General features: G+C 37.2%; 1 protein-coding gene and 1 pseudogene across 2 annotated transcripts; one reads left to right on the top strand and one right to left on the bottom strand.

Annotated features, from left to right (window-relative positions):
• Nucleotides 1–7,671, top strand: part of LOC107853368 — an 11,357-nt pseudogene extending 3,686 nt beyond the window's left edge.
• LOC107853366 (receptor-like protein 12) lies at nt 7,272–12,260 on the bottom strand. Of its 2 annotated transcripts, XR_007054386.1 has the most exons (3): nt 11,180–12,260; nt 8,853–10,831; nt 7,272–8,764 (listed from the first exon to the last, which is right to left on the bottom strand). XR_007054386.1 is itself a non-coding variant. In XM_047410639.1 (2 exons), exons 1-2 carry the CDS (start codon nt 12,180–12,182, stop codon nt 9,408–9,410), a joined length of 1,056 nt encoding a protein of 351 aa, XP_047266595.1. In that variant the 5' UTR covers nt 12,183–12,260; the 3' UTR covers nt 9,088–9,407. The 2 variants fall into 2 exon arrangements, 1 of the variants encoding a protein (XP_047266595.1); XM_047410639.1 differs by lacking the exon at nt 7,272–8,764 and having other exon boundaries at nt 9,088–9,460.
• Nucleotides 12,261–17,712: the final 5,452 nt, after the last annotated feature.

Raw genomic sequence — 17,712 nt, 5'->3', positions numbered from 1 at the left:
TAAAGGAGATGATTTTTGCTATGATAACATTTTGTTCTTTTTGGGGCGGCCGTTACCACTATTATATAATAAATCAATAATTATTGTTTAGTTGGCTTGGGAAAAAAAACAGCTAGACCGTTTCCGATTGGTTGGTTTTAAAAATATTTCTCCATATTACCAACTCTCAGCAAGCTAAGAACAAAATTTGCTTTCACGTTCTACAATTGGTGTTGAATTTTCTGCAAGAACTATTCATGTTGATGACAAAATTATCAAAGCTCAAATTTGGGACACTGCTGCTCAGAAAGGTACCTATTTATTAAATCGTGACGGATACAGAATTTTAAGTCGATATGCAATTGTTTTTAATGCACGCACACCAACATAACACATAAAAGGGAAAAGGCTCAAATATACCACTATCAGAAATGACTCATTTATGCCATCAGTTAAAAGTTGAGCTCATTCATGCCATCGCCGTTATAAAACCAGCTCATCCATGCCATTACTTTTTAATGGTGGTTTTCAAAAACAACTTTGCCACGTGGCCTTTTATTAGAGGTCCACGTCATTAATTAAAATAAGCAAAAAGGCTCAAATATGCCATTGAACTATCAGAAATGACTCATTTATGCCATCAGTTAAAAATTCGTCTCATTCATGTCATCACCGTTATAAAATCAACTCACTAATGCCATTACTTTTTAATGATGAGTTTTTAAAAATAGCTTTGCCACGTGGTCTTTTATTGGAAGTCCACGCCATTAATTAAAAGAAATCAATACTAATTTCAAAATATCTGAAATTAGTTAGTATCGGGATTATTTATACCAGCATTTATACCATAATGATGGGAGAAGTTATCCCATATACATGGCGGGATAATTGGAATAGCAGACTTCTTTTAAACCATTATTTGAAAATGATTTTTCAACATTGTATGTTGCACTAATTCGTGATGGGAGAAGTTATTCCATATGCATGGCGGGATAATTGGGATAACAGACTTCTTTTAAGTCGTTATTTGAAAATGATTTTTTCAATAATGTATACTCCCCTAATTCGTAATGGGAGAATGGAGAAGTTTTGTTGGTACGGCTCTTTCTTTTTCTTGATTGCCCTAATCGTTCTTTGGTTTATTTTCTTGCAACTTTGGAGTATATATTGGAGTCACTTGAATTAAAACTAATCAGTTACTATAGGATAGAATTTTTGAGGTTTCTGTTAAGTGTAGAATTTATAATGATTTAGAATCAACTAGAAATAGCCAAAGGATATACATTAATCACTATTTTTTCTGATTAGAAAATAGTTGTTGTTGTAGAAAAAAATATTTTAATGGGTGTGGGTCGGGTTATGTTAAATGAATCTGTTGTTTTTAATGACTCTAAGATATTTTAAAATTAATACTGATTTATTTTAATTAATGTCGTAGACCTCTAATAAAAGGCCACATGACAAAACTGTTTTTGAAAACCCACCATTAAAAAGTAATGATATGGGTGAGTTGATTTTATAACGACAATGGCATGAATGAGCTGAACTTTTAACAGATGGCATAAATGAGTCATTTCTAATAGTTTAAGAGCATATTTGAGCCTTTTTCCTTATTTTATTAATGACATGGACATTTAATAAAAGGCCACGTAGCAAAATTGTTTTTGAAAACCACCATTAAAAATTAATGGCATGGATGAGCCGATTTTGTAACGGCGATGACATGAATGAGTCAAACTTTTAACTGATGGCATAAATGAGTCATTTCTTATAGTTCAATGACATATTTGAGCTTTTTCTCTACATAAAATGTTTGACCATATTTGCTATTTGCATTTGATAAAATCCCAACTTGTCCTCTTACTATTTATAACAATAGTGCATTCAGAATTTAGACGTTGAGAAAATAAATGGATTTTGAAATTCTTATCCAGGTTATCTATTTGTTTTTTCATTTATATTGAAAGAATTCAATTGTGAAATATGCCATGAAAGAAGTGGTTATGTTGACCTTATGCTACGATTCTTCCTTCTCTTGTTAAATATCTAGTTAGATGATCACTGCGTCTACTACTTCTAACATATCCGCGCCTCTCCCTGAATTATATCTAATCATTTTTCATGTGTAATAAAAAGGTATCAAACCATCACTTGTGCGTGTTGAAAGAATTCGTTGTGAAATATGCTACAAAAGAAGTGGTTATGTTGACCTTATGCTACTATTCTTCGTTCTCTTATTAAATTTTCTAGTTAGATGATCACTGTGTCCACTACTTTAACAATATCTGCGCCTCTCCCTGAATTATCTAATCATTTTTCATGTCTCATAAAAAGGTATCGAGCCATCACTAGTGCATATTATCGCGGACCAGTGGGTGCTATTGGCACAAAATGATTAACTCCTGTTTAGTTAGTTCAGTTATTAGTTCATAGTTTAGTTCAGTAAATATTATTGTTTCAGCGATCCTACTTTGTTTAGGATACTGCCTTCAGCAGTCAATGTTTATTTATATTATGTTGGTCAATGTTTATTTATATTATGTTAGTAGTGTTTGTCTAGGAGTCTTCTTATTTCTCTGTAACTCTATTTAAAACGTTTTCTGCGTTCTTCAATAATAATTTTATCTAGCATTTACTCTGCATTTATATGGCATCAAAGCTCTATACTCTCTAATGAGAACGATCCTATTTTTTTCCCTTCTCTCTTCCTCACGCAGATAGCAGCAATGGCCAACAACAATGGCAACAATCGCAGAGTTCTCAATGCTGATAACACAACGGGTGCTAACATTATTATTCAATTCAACTCTGCATCCCAATCACCAATCAAACTCAGCGGTGGACACCACTTTGCCACCTGGAAAACTCAATTCTCCATGCTTATGTATGGTTACAATCTAGTTGGCCATCTCAACGGGAGTACTCCTGCTCCTACTCTTACCCTCACCATTGGTAACAACGTATCTCCCAATCTTGCTTTTTTAACTTGGTTCCGTCGGGACCAACTCATCCAGAATGCCCTCATGGCATCTGTTGAACCCACAATTGCTCCAACCGTTGCTGCAGCCAACTCATCCAAATCGGCTTGGGACGCTCTGCACACCACTTATGCAAACAGATCACAAACCTGCGTCTTCAGCCTACGTGGTCAACTTGCTAGCGTCATTAAGGAATCTCCCTCCATCACCAAATATCTTCACACTATTCGGTCCCTTTCGGATGAGTTAGCCATTGTTGGTTCTCCTGTGTCCAATCCTGAGCTCATCGTCAAGATACTCAGCGGTCTAGGTCCTGAATTTCGTGAAATCTCTGCTGCCATTCGTGCATGTAATACGGCTGTCTCATATGAGGAATTGTTTGAGAAGCTACTTGACCATGAACTCTTCCTTCATCTCGAAGATGTTAAGAAACTTTCCAATCCTATAACTGTTGTGGTAGCTACTCTCACCAAATCCAATACCAATAACTGTAACAATCGTCGGTAGAATGATAATTCTCAATATTGGCACCATAATTCACGTCCTAACACTACTCCACAGTGGCCCACAATGGTAGTCAAACTCCAATCAAAACATTGTCACTTAATGCCAACTATGCAATAGGATTGGCCACACCACCAATGTCTGTCGTTCGAAGTCTCATAATCACCTAGAAGCCAAAGCCAACTATGCTGCTGGATTTGCTGTTGCCACCAGGATAGTCGGCTCTGGAGCCACCTATCACATCACAATGGAGCCACACAACCTACAACCATACCACGGTAGCGAGGATGTATCCATGGGTGACGGTAACAAAATTCCCATCTCCCACACTGGTTCTACTCAATTAAATGCATCAAATAATTTTTTTAAGCTAACTCACACTCTTTGTGCCCCATCTATTAAACACAATCTTCTCTCTGTTTCAAAATTTTGTCAAGATAATTCCAAGTCCATTGAATTTTTTCCCTTTGATTTTATTGTGAAGGATCTAAAAATGCGGAAACTGCTGGTGCACAGTTGGACCAACAATGGCTTGTATGAGTGGCCTGTTTCACATCCCCAAGCTCACATGACTGCCACATCCACTCCTTTCACTACTTGGCATCAATGTTTGGGTCATCCTCACTTTAGAGTTCTTAGGTTTATTTTAAATAAATTCTCGCTACCATTTCATGAGCGAGACTAACCTTTTTATTGTAATTCTTGTTTATCTAATAAAGCTCATCAGCCCCCTTTTACTGAATTATCGTTGTGCAGCTCTAAACCACTTCAAATAATCTTTAGTGATTTATGGGGTCCATCACCAGTCTTACCTCTTGACAAGAAGTTGTATTATTGTATTTTTGTTGATCAATATACGAAATATACTTGGCTTTATACATTAAAAAATAAAAGTGAGGTTAAAGAGATCTTTCAAAAATTTCATCCTATGATGGAAAAGCACTTTGACACCAAAATTTTGTCAGTGTACACTGAAGGTGGAGGAGAATATAAAAGTCTTGACCCTTATCTCTCACTTCACAGCATTGAACACCTCACTACTCCACCATATACGCCTCAACACGTTGCACTTGCAGGACGGCGACATAGCCATATCGTCGAAACTGCAAAAACGCTCTTACATGAGGCGTCCCTTCCTCCCCAATTTTGGTCTTTTGTATGTCATCACACCGTCTACCTCATTAACCGTTTGCCCACCTCTCAAGTAGATAACCAATCCCCATTCCAGTTTCTAATTAGAAAATCGCCTGAGTATAGCTCCCTACGAATATTTGGTTGTTTATGCTATCCATGGCTTAAACCATACTCCAAAATAAACTTGAACCAAAATTCACCCCGTGTGTCTATCTCGGGTTTTTCTTATCTCATCACTGTCACTAATTTTTTGACCCTATTTCCGCGAAGGTATACCTATCTCGGGATGTGCAATTTATTGAGAATGTTTTTCCTTTCAAAACGTTGTTCTCCAGTATTGCCCTCAACTCACCTTACCTAAAATGGGATAGTATCATGATTTCAAATTCTTCGGATCCCACACCTAAACTTTCCATCACTCCAGAGCTTCCAATTCCATTATAAACGGACGCCCAAACACCTGTAGAGTCTCGCTTAGTATCTTTTCCTTCTCCATCACAGTTATAGGCCGACTCAAACTCACAATCCGACTCCGATTCTATCACCCTCGTCTTCTACAATTCCTATGATCCCAGAATCCTCTTCTCACCCTATTTCCAGCAGATCACACCACCAGACCTCCCTACAAATATATCAACGCACATACCTACAAACACAAATTGCAGCCCGCGTCCCCTCCTCGTTTATCATGGTAGGAACAAAATTCTACCTACACCCATGGTCCATCAACCAGCCAGTCATATTATTAAACTGGATCTTCCTCTCTCACCACCTAAATGTCATTCTCCTCATACACGTGTTGTCACCCGATCCCAAAGCAAAATCACTAAACCAAAACAAATTTTTGATTACCTAGCCAAAGTGAAGCCCACCATCACACCCACTACTTTTAAACAAGCACAAAAGCATCCTGAGTGGCGTGAAGCTATGAAATAGGAACTTGATGCTTTAATTAAGAACCAAACTTGGGAACTTGTTCCTCCTAACCCAACCAAAAATATTATTTCCCGCAAGTGGATTTTCAGGATCAAAAGGAATGCGGACGGGTTTATTGATAGATATAAAGCAAGGCTAGTTGCGAAAGGATTCACTCAGAGGCCGAGCATTGACTTCCATGCAAATTTCAGTCCAGTCGTAAAGCCTATCACTGTTCAAATCGTCTTCTCTGTGGCACTTCACCATAACTGGCAACTTCGTCAGTTGGACATCAACAATGCATTCCTTTAAGGAAAACTGGAAGAGGAGGTGTACATGGCACAACCTTCGGGATTCACTAATGATGACAAACCAACTCATATATGTAGGCTGCACAAGGCAATCTATAGCTTGAAACAAGCCCCACGGGCATGGTACAATGCTCTAACTGGTTATCTCTCATCTATAGGCTTAATTAAAATGAAATCTGATGCCTCACAACTCGTCAGACAAGGTTTAGGTGAGACAATGTTCGTCCTTGTATATGTAGATGACATTATTAACACTGGGAGCAATACTTCAAGTGTCGATCAGGTCATTGCTTCCCTTGCCTCTAAATTCTCAATTAAAGATTTGGGGAATCTTCACTACTTTATTGGTGTTGAAGTGATACACAACTCTAATGGTTTAATTCTTACCCAAGCAAACTATGTGAATGAGATCTTGAATGATGAGTTAATGACCGACTGCACAAGTGTTTCCATGCCAATGAGTGCAACTGAGTTGCTCACTTTGTCTGATAGTACTCATTTGACTGATGCGACACGCTATCGTCGACTTTTAGGTAGGCTTCAATACCAATCTTTCACTAGAACGGACATTGCCTATGCAGTGAATAAGTTGTCCCAGTTTATGCAAGCACCGTCAGACCTTCACTGGAAAGCTGTGAAGCATGTTCTTCGCTACCTGTGTGGCACCATCCAACTAGGCTTACGTGTAACTCCTATTAAGGACTTCAATCTACATGTATACTCTGATGCAGATTGGGGTGGGGACATTGCAGATAGAGTTTCCACATCTGGGTATATCCTGTTCCGTAGTCACAATCCAATTAGCTAGTCATCGAAGAAACAAAATACTGTCTCTCGCTCCTCCACTGAGTCTGAGTATAGGGCAGTGGCCAATTCCCTTTCTGAAACCATGTGGATTACGAATCTCCTCACTGAGTTGTGCTTTCCAGTACATCAATTGCCTACTATTTATTGTGACAATCTTGGAGCCACATTCTTGAGCAAAAATCCAGTCCTTCATAGTCGTGTGAAGCATGCTGTAGTGGATTTTCACTTTGTTCGCCACCATGTCGAGGCCAAAAAGGTTCGGGTTGTTCATATCCATCGTGCCGATCAACTAGCAGATACTCTCACCAAAGCACTGCCTAAACCTGCTTTTCAGCAAAATCTATCCAAGTTAGGCTTAGTGACCCTTCATCTAACTTGAGGGGGCGTATTGGCACAAAATGATTAACCCCTGTTTAGTTACTTCAGTTATTAGTTCGTAGTTTAGTTCAGTAAATATTATTGTTTGAGCAATCCTACTTTGTTTAGGATACTGCCTTCAGCAGTCAGTGTTTATTTATATTACGTTAGTAGTGTTTGTCTAGGAGTCTTCTTATTTCTCTGTAACTCTATTTAAAGTGCTTTATGCCTTCTTCAATAACAATTTTATCTAGCATTTACTCTGCATTTATATGTGCCTTACTGGTTTACGACATAACACGCCATGTAACATTTGAAAATGTAGCAAGATGGCTCAAAGAATTGAGAGACCACACAGACCAAAACATCGTTGTAATGCTCGTGGGGAATAAGGCGGATCTTCACCACCTCAGAGCTGTCCCCACGGGCGAATCAAGTGGTTTTGCAGAAACCCCACGGGCGAATCAAGTGGTTTTGCAGAAACTTTCTTCATGGAGACATCTGCACTTGAGGCACTCAATGTAGAAAACTCCTTCACAGAAGTACTCGCTCAGATTTATTGAGTGGTTAGTCGAAAAGCACTTGATATAGGAGATGATACGGCATCTGTACCAGGAGGACAAACGATTAACATCGGAAAATATGATGTAACTGCTGTTAAGAAAGGTGGATGTTGCTCCAGTTAAGCAAAAGGATCGATCCAGAGGTGAATATAGAATCTAGAGTCAACATGTTCAGAGTGAGTACGATTCTTTTTTTCCGTATACACAAAGTTCGAGAAGAAAATAATGAATTCAGTTGAACTCACCCTAGATCTGCCTCTGGATGCAAGTATATACATACACACACAACAAATCCCATTTTCAACAAATGTAAGTTAGACAAAAGAACTAATAGCACAGCATATTATGGAGGAAACTAAAGGGGGATAGAAGTACATTTAGTTTACAAGTTTAATTGTTTTATATTTTAATGTGTAATTTGTAAATCAAGAGAATTTCAGCTAAGAAAACTTTCTTGTTGCCACAAGATACTTGCAATAGACTGAATGTCTATGTTTCCTGGACTCCTCAAAAATATCGATGGTGCGTGTTTGATCTTCCAAAAGTAGTGTATTTTTTAAGGATTCTGTCACAAGGCTGCACCATGTAAAGTCCAGATGAGCATAGCCAGTCTCCCTCCAAATTTTGTCGGTAATTTGGACGATGAGGGACAAACATAAGGGGATATTGCGCACTCCTACTTGTTAATTCCTCTGACAGTTTCTTTTTTAAAAAAATATTCTGTTTCAAGATTTTCAAGTTCCGCCCTTATGCAACATTCATAGCAAAAGGTAACAATCAGATTTATTGCAACCAGCTAGAATTTCTGAATACAGAATCATGCACAAATCAAGTACTAAAAGATAAAAGAGAACAATTATAAAACTTTGCAACAATGTTCAACATGCGAGAAGTTGAATATTGATCTTCTGTAGCATTCCTACGACATCTTTCATGTTAGTCCTTCTTGCCGGAGATTCAGCACAAAAATCTAATGCCACTTTCATGATTGAAGCCACAAGATCTAGCTCCTTCTGAAAGCGATTACCCGTTGGTGTTAACAAGTTGGCCTCTATGACGACCATTACTGCATCTGGAAGTGAGTAACTCACCCATTGCTTCAAGCTAAGGTCTCCCTCAAACTCATTAGGCTTTCTCCTAATAAATGTTTCAAGCAACATGACCCCATAACTATAGACATCACACTTTGTTGACACTAGTCCATCCAGTCCATACTCTACAGTCAAACAATTCATTTAAAGATGTAATATACTTTCTTGGTGGGAAAAAAAGAAAGGAGTAATCAGCAAAACTAAGAGACGTACCTGGCGCAATATAACCTAATGTTGCTAAGGTTTTAGTGTATTATTCACCCTGATCTTCACCAAGCAGTTTTGAAATGCCAAAGTCGCTTAGGTGGGAAACCATATCTTCATCCAGCAAGACGTTACTAGGCTTCACGTCACAGTGAATCACAGGCAACGAGCACCCATGGTGAAGATATTCCAAAGCACATGCCACATCAATCATTATGCTTAGTCTCTGCTTGATGTCGAGGAATTAGTTGTGCGAATACAAATACTTCTCAAGACTCCCATTAGGCCTATAATCAAGAACTAATGCCTTGAAATCAAGATTGGAACAACTAGTAATGACTTTTACGAGATTCCTATGGCGAAGGCTACGCAAAACTTCACATTCTGTATCAAAACTCTTGAATGCCACATCCAGTTGCAAATTGAACACTTTAACTGCAATGGCAGTTCCACATCTGAGAATGCCTTTGTAAACAGAGCCAAAACTTCCAGAACCAATCAGATTACTCTCACTAAGGTCATCTGTTGCTTGGAGCAGTTCATAGTATGAAATTCTTTCTCGTGTTATGGTAGACAATGAATCTGCTTGTTGAGGAGCTCTTTTACCTCTTCTATACCTTCTCCATAAAAACACAAATATGATAGGAACAAATAAAATTGCAAGTCCAAGAAAAAGGTATAGAACTAGCAATTTTTTCCTATTTGATTTGGGCTTTGATGATGTTGTGCATGATGGGACACTAAATCTTGAATAACCACACAATGCTTCATTGTAGATGAAAACCAGACTCGAGAGGATCATGAAAGGACCTCCTGAGGGTATTTCACCATACAATTTGTTGATAGAAACATTGAAATACTTCAGGTTTTGAAGTTTTTCCAAAGACATGGGAATGATTCCAGATATGTTATTATGAGAAAGGTCTAGGAATTCCAAACCTACCAAGTTGCTCACTGAGTCAGGTATAGATCCTTGCAACTTGTTGTGTCTCAAAGAAAGGTACACCAAATTTTGCAATCCTCCAATTTCTCTAGGAATTCCATTTGAGAATTGATTCATCGATTGATTCATCGATAGATTCATCTTTGTTACAACCTTTAGATTTCCAATTTCTGGAGGTAAAGAACCCACCATGTTGTTTGACGATAAGTCAAGAACCACTAGATCTTGAAGGTTCCCTAAATTTGGTGATATATTGGAACTCACTTTATTGGAACTGAGATGTATCTCCCTAAGGGAAGTAATATTCCCTAAATAATTAGGAAGAGATCCTGAAAGTTGATTTTGACCCAAGTAAATTTCACCCAAATGCTGCAATTTACATATATGATCACCAATAAACCCTGTAATTTTGTTGTTAGTCAAGTTGAAGCACTGAAGGTTTCTCAATCTTCCAACCAAATTGTTTTCAGACATATCAAGGAACAGTAAGCTGCTTAAGTTCCCAATTTCATTTGGAATTCGCCCTTTGATTTTACAACTTTTGGCGTGAAACTTTAAAAGAGATGTGGAAAGGTTCCTGGCGGAGGCAGGAAGCATGCCGTTTAGAGGGTTGAAAGATAGAGAAAGAACTGTTAAATTTCTGCAATTGGTTAAAGAAGTCAGAAAGCTTAATAATGAGTCGCTAGTTAAATTGTTTTCCTTTAGATTTAGTAACTGTAGATGAGTCAAATATCCAAGAGAATTGGGAATCAAGCCAGTGAGTTTGTTGCCTGAAAGCTCTAGAATAGTAAGTTTTGAACAATTGGAGATGGAATGAGGAATAGTCCCAACAAGATTGGTTAAACCCAGATAAAGTTCTTCAATGTTGGGTAAGGTAGAACACATGTTTGATGGGAGGCTTCTAGATAGTTTATTGTTTGTAAGAGCAATCGCTCTCAGCCCGGATATGTTGAAGATCTCCATTGGGAGTGGACCACTGAATCTATTACTCTGAAGATCAAGTTTTTCCAACTCAATGAGATTCTTATTTCTTTGGGTATTTCACCTGGAAACACATATTGTGGATTACTAGTGAGTTGGTTCAATCTATTTTTGTTAAGATATTAGAATTGCATCTTGTTTAAGTTGTCAATCTCCCGTGGTAGAATCCACTAAAATTTTAACTTTTGTATTGTTGGTGATATGAATGTATTAAAAGAAGAAAGAAAAAGAATACGTAAAGAAGATAAATATATTTTTAATGGAGCGATTAATCTGGCTTCTCTCCATGCCTAATATCACCAAACTTAGATACCTCAATTATTCAATAACCCAAATTATCCCTGCAATTACTGTGTAATAAAGTACAATTCCGAAGCAATTAGATACAAGCATTCATAATATAAAAACATACCTGTGAAATGGTTATATCCGAGATACAATTGCTGCAAGTTACTCAATCTTCCAATTTCACTATGTATTGGTCCATCAAACTCATTTTTTGATAAAGTCAATACTTGTAGTTGTGAACAATTTGACAAGCTTGTAGGCATATGACCGTAAAGCTTGTTTCCGGATAGATAAAGCCCTTTGAGTATTGGGAGACCATTACATAAACCATTGGGAAGACTTCCTGATAAACTATTGCCAGTAAATGCAATGAATTCGATCCTAGAAATATTGAAAATTGTAAATGGTATAGAACCCATAAGTTGATTATATTGTATGGACAACCAGTTCATGTTGTGAAGATTGCCAATCCCTTCTGGGATGTTTCCTTGAAGTGAATTAGAAGATATATCTAAAGTCTCCAACCTCGAGGCATTCGAGAGTGACAGAGGAACAGAACCTATGAGCTTGTTACCCCTCAACTTTAATTCTCTAAGGTTTATAAGACTTCCAATCACTTTTGGTATTTGGCCCTCTATGGAATTGAAATTCAGATTCAAAGTATCAAGTGTGGAAATATTAGAAAATGAACAAGGGATGGAACCAGTGAAACGATTATTTCTAATATTAAGAACTTGAAGTCGGTATAAAAACCCAAACCAAGAAGGAATCTCCCCTATGAAGTTGTTGAAACTTAAATCAAGAAACTTGAGCCGACTCAAGTGTGTCATTTCTTGAGGCAAATTTCCATGGAAATTGTTGCTTTCCAAGTCAAGAGAAAGAAGAAATGTGAGCTTTCCGAATTCACGGGGAATACTTCCTGTAAGAGCCATGTTAGAAAGATTCAAGGACTTCACTCGCTGGTGACGAGAACCACAAGTGACTCCTACCCAATGACAAACAAAAATAGCGGGAGACCAACTTTTATCTAAGAACTGAAAGAGGTCCGAAATAATTTGAGATTTTAAGGAGAGAAGAGCTAATTGATCAGTGGTAATGTTGGTTTGGGTCATGACAGAACTAGCCATAAGCAGGAAGTGTGTTCAGAGAAAAAATGTGAAGGTTTTCTCCATTATTGCAAAAATTAGTAGGTATACTCTATAACATGTGTTTGAGACTTTAAATAGCAATGAGGTCTTCGTTTTGATTAAATCAATAGTAATACCACCAAATCAACCAAGTCTTTCACATCTCAATCAGAATTAGAAATATGGTTGCAAAAAGTCCTCCATTCTGTCAGACTTGGCAAGTCAACCAAGTCTTGCTTTAATGTTTGTGTGCTTAATTCTTTGTAAATAGTCTTTCTTTCATATTCTGTAGAATTGTGTGGTGAGGAGTGTTATGAGAACAGACAGGAATAGACAATAAGACAAGCAAAAGAAAAACAGGATGAACACAGATTTACGTGAAATCCTTGACGGGAAAAACCACGGGCAGAGGAAGAGTGAACGTATGTCCAACAACCAAAACACAACCCACTAAATGAACCGCGAACTTTTCAGACCCCTACACTTCCACCACAGACCCCCAAAAAAAAATCAAAAACATGGGTTGCACCGCAAACTTTTCAGGACCGGATCAAAAAAATTCGGATCACAAACTCTAACAAAGAGTAGTGCCACACTTACTAACCAATACTATTGTGTTTAGGTCAAACTAGCACTAGTGGATTTATCACAGGGAATGAGAGCCTTCCTAGATAGTCAAGTTTTGTCCAATGAATTACTATCTATAATGATGAAATGAATAATTTATTTAGAAAACACTTCATTCATTATTTTGTTCATCAAAAAATGTCTTTTTATCAGTCACTTATACCATGCTGATGGCTGATTATACTATCTAGGTCTTATGTTATGAAAACTAATGTCTTGTTAATTATTTGGTTGCTCCAAACACTAATATCTAATGCTAATAGAATTGGAGAATTAAACCAACTCGTTGATGTAACTGGTAAAGTTGTTGTCATTTGACCAGAAGGTCACCAGTTCGACCTGTGGATACGGCCTCTTGCAAAAATGCAGGGTATAACTACGTACGATAGATCCTTATGGTCTAGCCCTTTCCTAGACCCCTTGCATAACAGGACCTTAGTGCACCAGGCTGCCCCTTTATTAGCCTCAACAACAACTTTTCTTTTAAATATCCAGACCACTTGTGAAGAAAAAAAGACTTTAATGATATATTTCAGGCATAAAATATAATTGCATAAAAGGACTTAAAGTAATGGTTGCAATGCTTCGAGGTAATTCTGTAATGGTCCTTATACGCCTGTGGGATCACTCTAAAGAATTTATGATTTATGTATATTTCAGGGCGGTGAGAGGAAGTGCAAAATAAGAATTGATTTGCATAAAGAAAAGGTGGAACTTGAGAATCTCTATCCCCCAGGCGATTGGACTGGAGACACTACAACAATAAAAGTTATTAGAAGCAATAAATATGCATTTTAACAAAGAGTGCTAAAGCTTTTGCTGACATTAGTTAATTGACATAGCGGCAATAAGTATGCACTTTAACAAAGAGTGTTAAAGTTTTTACTGACATTAGTTAATTGAAATTGAATCCAATGGCACTATAGAATTTACGACATTTATAAAGAGTGCTAAACTGCAATTGTATGTAATAATATTGCCTCTAATAAACATCTTTTGCTGAACCGTTGCAGACATAAAGTGGTGAGCTAAAAGAACATTTTTTGCTGCCACCGCTTGAAGTCAATGCCAGAAAATTTTCCGGGCTTCTCCGCCGGTGCCATCGTTGGTGGAGCATTTGTGCGTCTTGATGTGGCAATATTGTTTGCCCCTACATACATTGTCGCATCCATCATTTGACTTTCAGTTGTCATTTTTCCTATCACCATAAGACAGAAAACTTAGTATTTTTCAGAATACTATTTATAAAGTTAAATAACTTGAAATTCTTCTTCTTGTTTCTAGTTAACGATGAAGTTTTTATTACTTCGAATCGTCAACTGAGTGAACCTTAACTTGTGATAAATATTTTATGTCTTCTAATCACTAGTTAAATTCAAGTGGAGTAGAAAGCCTAAGCCTTAATCTCCAAAAACAAGCAATACAGATTCTTGTTAAGTTATTCCTTAAGATTGTTACGGGTACGTAGAATCTGTATAACAGAACAACAAATTCAACTTGAGTTCAAGTATGAACAAGAACACAATGAAGGATTAAATACCCTCAACACAAAGATCAAAAAAGACCTTTCCAAGAGGTGTATTTATTTTTTAGAAAATAAAGATGAAATAGAAATGATTAAGGCCAAGTCGTCCGAATTCACGGATTTTCCTTAAGGAATAATTCCCCTCACCGTACCCGAGGTTATGGAATCTTCCTTCCAGGATAAAATGGCCTTCAATCCGACTATAGCGGTACCTCAAATAGGTGGATTCTTCGAACACACTCACGGTTTGAATGATCACACTCAGAGTATTTTTAAGACAAGAAGAAGAAGTTTGTAATTTGAAAATTTCTGTATTTTCTACCTCTAACCTGTGGATGAAAACCAGGTTTTTTATAGCCACAAGATGCCTCTTTAGAAAGGAGGCAATGGTTCACTCCAAAGGTTGCACCTTTGCTGTAAATTCATATCTGTTCATCAAAGATTGCATCCTGAACAATCATATCTTTCCATGAATCAGTGTGTCTTTTGCTGAATGGTTGTATCTGTTTATTCAACTAGTGCATCAGTTCAGTTAAATAACAGAAAACAGTGCACCAGTTCTAAAGCAATGCAATATTTCCGAAAACAGTGCATCAGTTCAACAGTTCTGCATCACTGTTCACGTAAAACAGTAGCATCGTGTCACTGTTACTGCATGTAAATGGATAATTAAAACTCAGAAATATTTCCTGCGTTTTTCATCATTGTTCAGATTTTTTCAAATAAAATTTGTCCAAAAAGAAAGATCTCATCGATTGATCATTTGCCAAATCGAAATCCAAAGCTAAGCCGAGCGAGCGATCACGACGGTGGCGTGTCGCATCTCTATTTCCTTGCCTCACTTACCATGTGGAGTAAGTGTTTCACAATATAAACACTAAAAAGTTCTCTTCTTCCTCCAATGTGGGAGAAAGAGTAAGCTTTCCAAATTAGGAGTACACTTTCCAATTTGGGTGTCTCCTTTTCCTCCACCATTTCTTCTCTATTTCTCATTCACACTTCTATGAGCCCAATACATACTGGCCTAGAACTAGTTAGAAATAGTCTTTTTAAAGAATGGGTGTTCCCCGTTGTTTGTTCGAAAATTGCTATAATTAGACCGTGATGGAACTACTTTTATAGGGATTAGTATTCTCAAGCCCCCATGGAGTTTAACTTGGCATTTAATTAAGCTTTTAAGTAAATTGTAGCAAACTACTATAGCCTAGAGCAAAATTTATCCTATTTAGCTTGATTTGATAGCTTCAAACTTAGTATCAATAACATTACAACAACATATCTAGTATGAGTTTGAAAAGAGTAAAGCGTATGCAGAGTTACAACTAGTGTTGGCCAATTGAGTCGATAGTGATGTCTTTGTAGCAATCGCAAAATCAAAAGTAGGTTTGCGGATTCAATGGAACTCAAAGAATTTTGGGTCGAACACTGTGAGTATGTGTGAATAACAAGCAAGTAGAGAAATTCAGAGTTCTGGGTTCGAACTTTATTTATGTGTGTGAAAAACAAGCACATATTGAATTAGTTATACATCTAGAACTCGATCTCCAATTCTAAACTCACAACATCTAAATTCTGAATGTGTCATCGCTTTGTAGGCTTTCTTGTTATGATCTCTATTTAGACTAACAAATATAACCTTTCTTTAGTTTGAAAGTTAATGTGATCCCAAGTACATACAATTGCTTACATTACTTCACATAACCATAGAATAGAGCTCATATTTTTTAGACTTAAATACATGGTTCATTCTATGATATGATCAAGATACTTCACATAACTATACTCTCGATAGGAACTTTCCTACTCGATGGTCCCTCGAACATCTCATATGGCTTCTTTCCTTTAACAGATAAGCGATGCCTATGCAACTGCTTCATGTTCTTATAGAAGTAATGGAGTAGGAAAACCATTCCTATCGACGTAGCAAACATAGGAATTGGGCCAAAAAACCACAACAACAAAGGTGTAGCAAAATAGAGTGCTCTAAGTCCTAGTGAGTACGCTCAATAGGAACTTTACTACTCGATGGTCCCTCAACTATCTCATATGGCTTCTTTCCATTAATAGATGATCGATGCCGATGCAATTGCTTTGTGTTCTTATCGAAGTAATGGAGTAGGAAAATCATTCCTATCGACGTAGCAAACATAGGAATAGGGCAAAAAAACCACAACAACAAAGGTGTAGCAAAATAAAAAGCTCTAAGTCCTAGAGACCAAAAATCACCTCCCTTATCACAGCCAATTCAACATAGCTAACCGGTATATCAGTAACAGGCGTGCTGATTAGGTAATTCGCGTGAATGAAGAACCTTGACGATTGAACAAAGCACGACAATGCCAACATGAAGCAAAGTAGAAGGCTAATGAATTTGATTGACATTGTTTCTAATCTTGTATCACCATATATTAGTTCATTACTGAAAACACTATTATTAGCCATCCAAGCTCCAATGAGAAAACTCAAACTTAGTGAAATAGATGCCAAGAATGTTGCTCCATTTAGACTAGATCCTTAGAGCTGTATCAATGTTCTTTTTATCATCCTGCAAGAATTCAACATAAAGTTTAATCAAATGTTATTACTCCGTCTATTTCAATTTGTTCGTTTGATTTTGATTCTTCACGAAGTTTAAGAAAGAAAAGAAGAGAGAAATGCATCCAGTACCCTTGAACTATGACCAAATTTGCTACGGCACACTATGATTTCACGGGGTCCCTATTACCCCAGAACTAAATTGTAGTGTATTTCTGTCAACCTTTTTAGTTGACGTGCCACCTTTTGTCAACCATTTTAGCCGACGTGACATCTTTGATGTGGATCCCATTTTTAGTAATAAAGGAGCCACGTGATCGCAAAAGGGTGACAAAAATACGCTGAAATTGAGTTCAGGGAGGTAATAAGACCCTCATGAAGTTGGAGTGTGTTTTGGACATAGCTTGGGAGTACTGGAGTCTTCTTTAATCTTGTGGTTTTTAATATGTAACGTGGAAAGTTGGAATAAAGAAGAAAGACAAGTTGGAATAAAGAAGAAAGACGGGACGGTGAAAATGAAAGGAAGCAAGGAAGGAAGAAAAGGACAACTAGCAATTGATGCAGAGATATTTAAGATTACGCCAGCTTTCCATGTTGTAGAAGTGAAAAAAAGTCAGTTTTGGACAAGACAAGGCAATGAGCAACAACATGAGGAAAATCAAGAAATCAAAACTGAGGTTGAGGTTGTGAAAACAAAAAGAGTGTGGTGTAAGGAATTGGTGAATTTGGAAAATGTTTAAAGAATGATGTTTGACTTTGTACTGTATTGAAAGAAGAGAAATTTAGGAACTTACTTATCTTTCTTCTTCATTTATCATTAAGGGACCTATAGGTCACATATTC

The sequence above is a fragment of the Capsicum annuum genome, chromosome 4, assembly GCF_002878395.1.
Source record: "Capsicum annuum cultivar UCD-10X-F1 chromosome 4, UCD10Xv1.1, whole genome shotgun sequence".
NCBI classification, from domain to species: domain Eukaryota; kingdom Viridiplantae; phylum Streptophyta; class Magnoliopsida; order Solanales; family Solanaceae; genus Capsicum; species Capsicum annuum.
The sequence above is the reverse complement of the archived record's forward strand: the minus strand, read 5'-3'. Positions and strand labels throughout refer to the sequence as shown.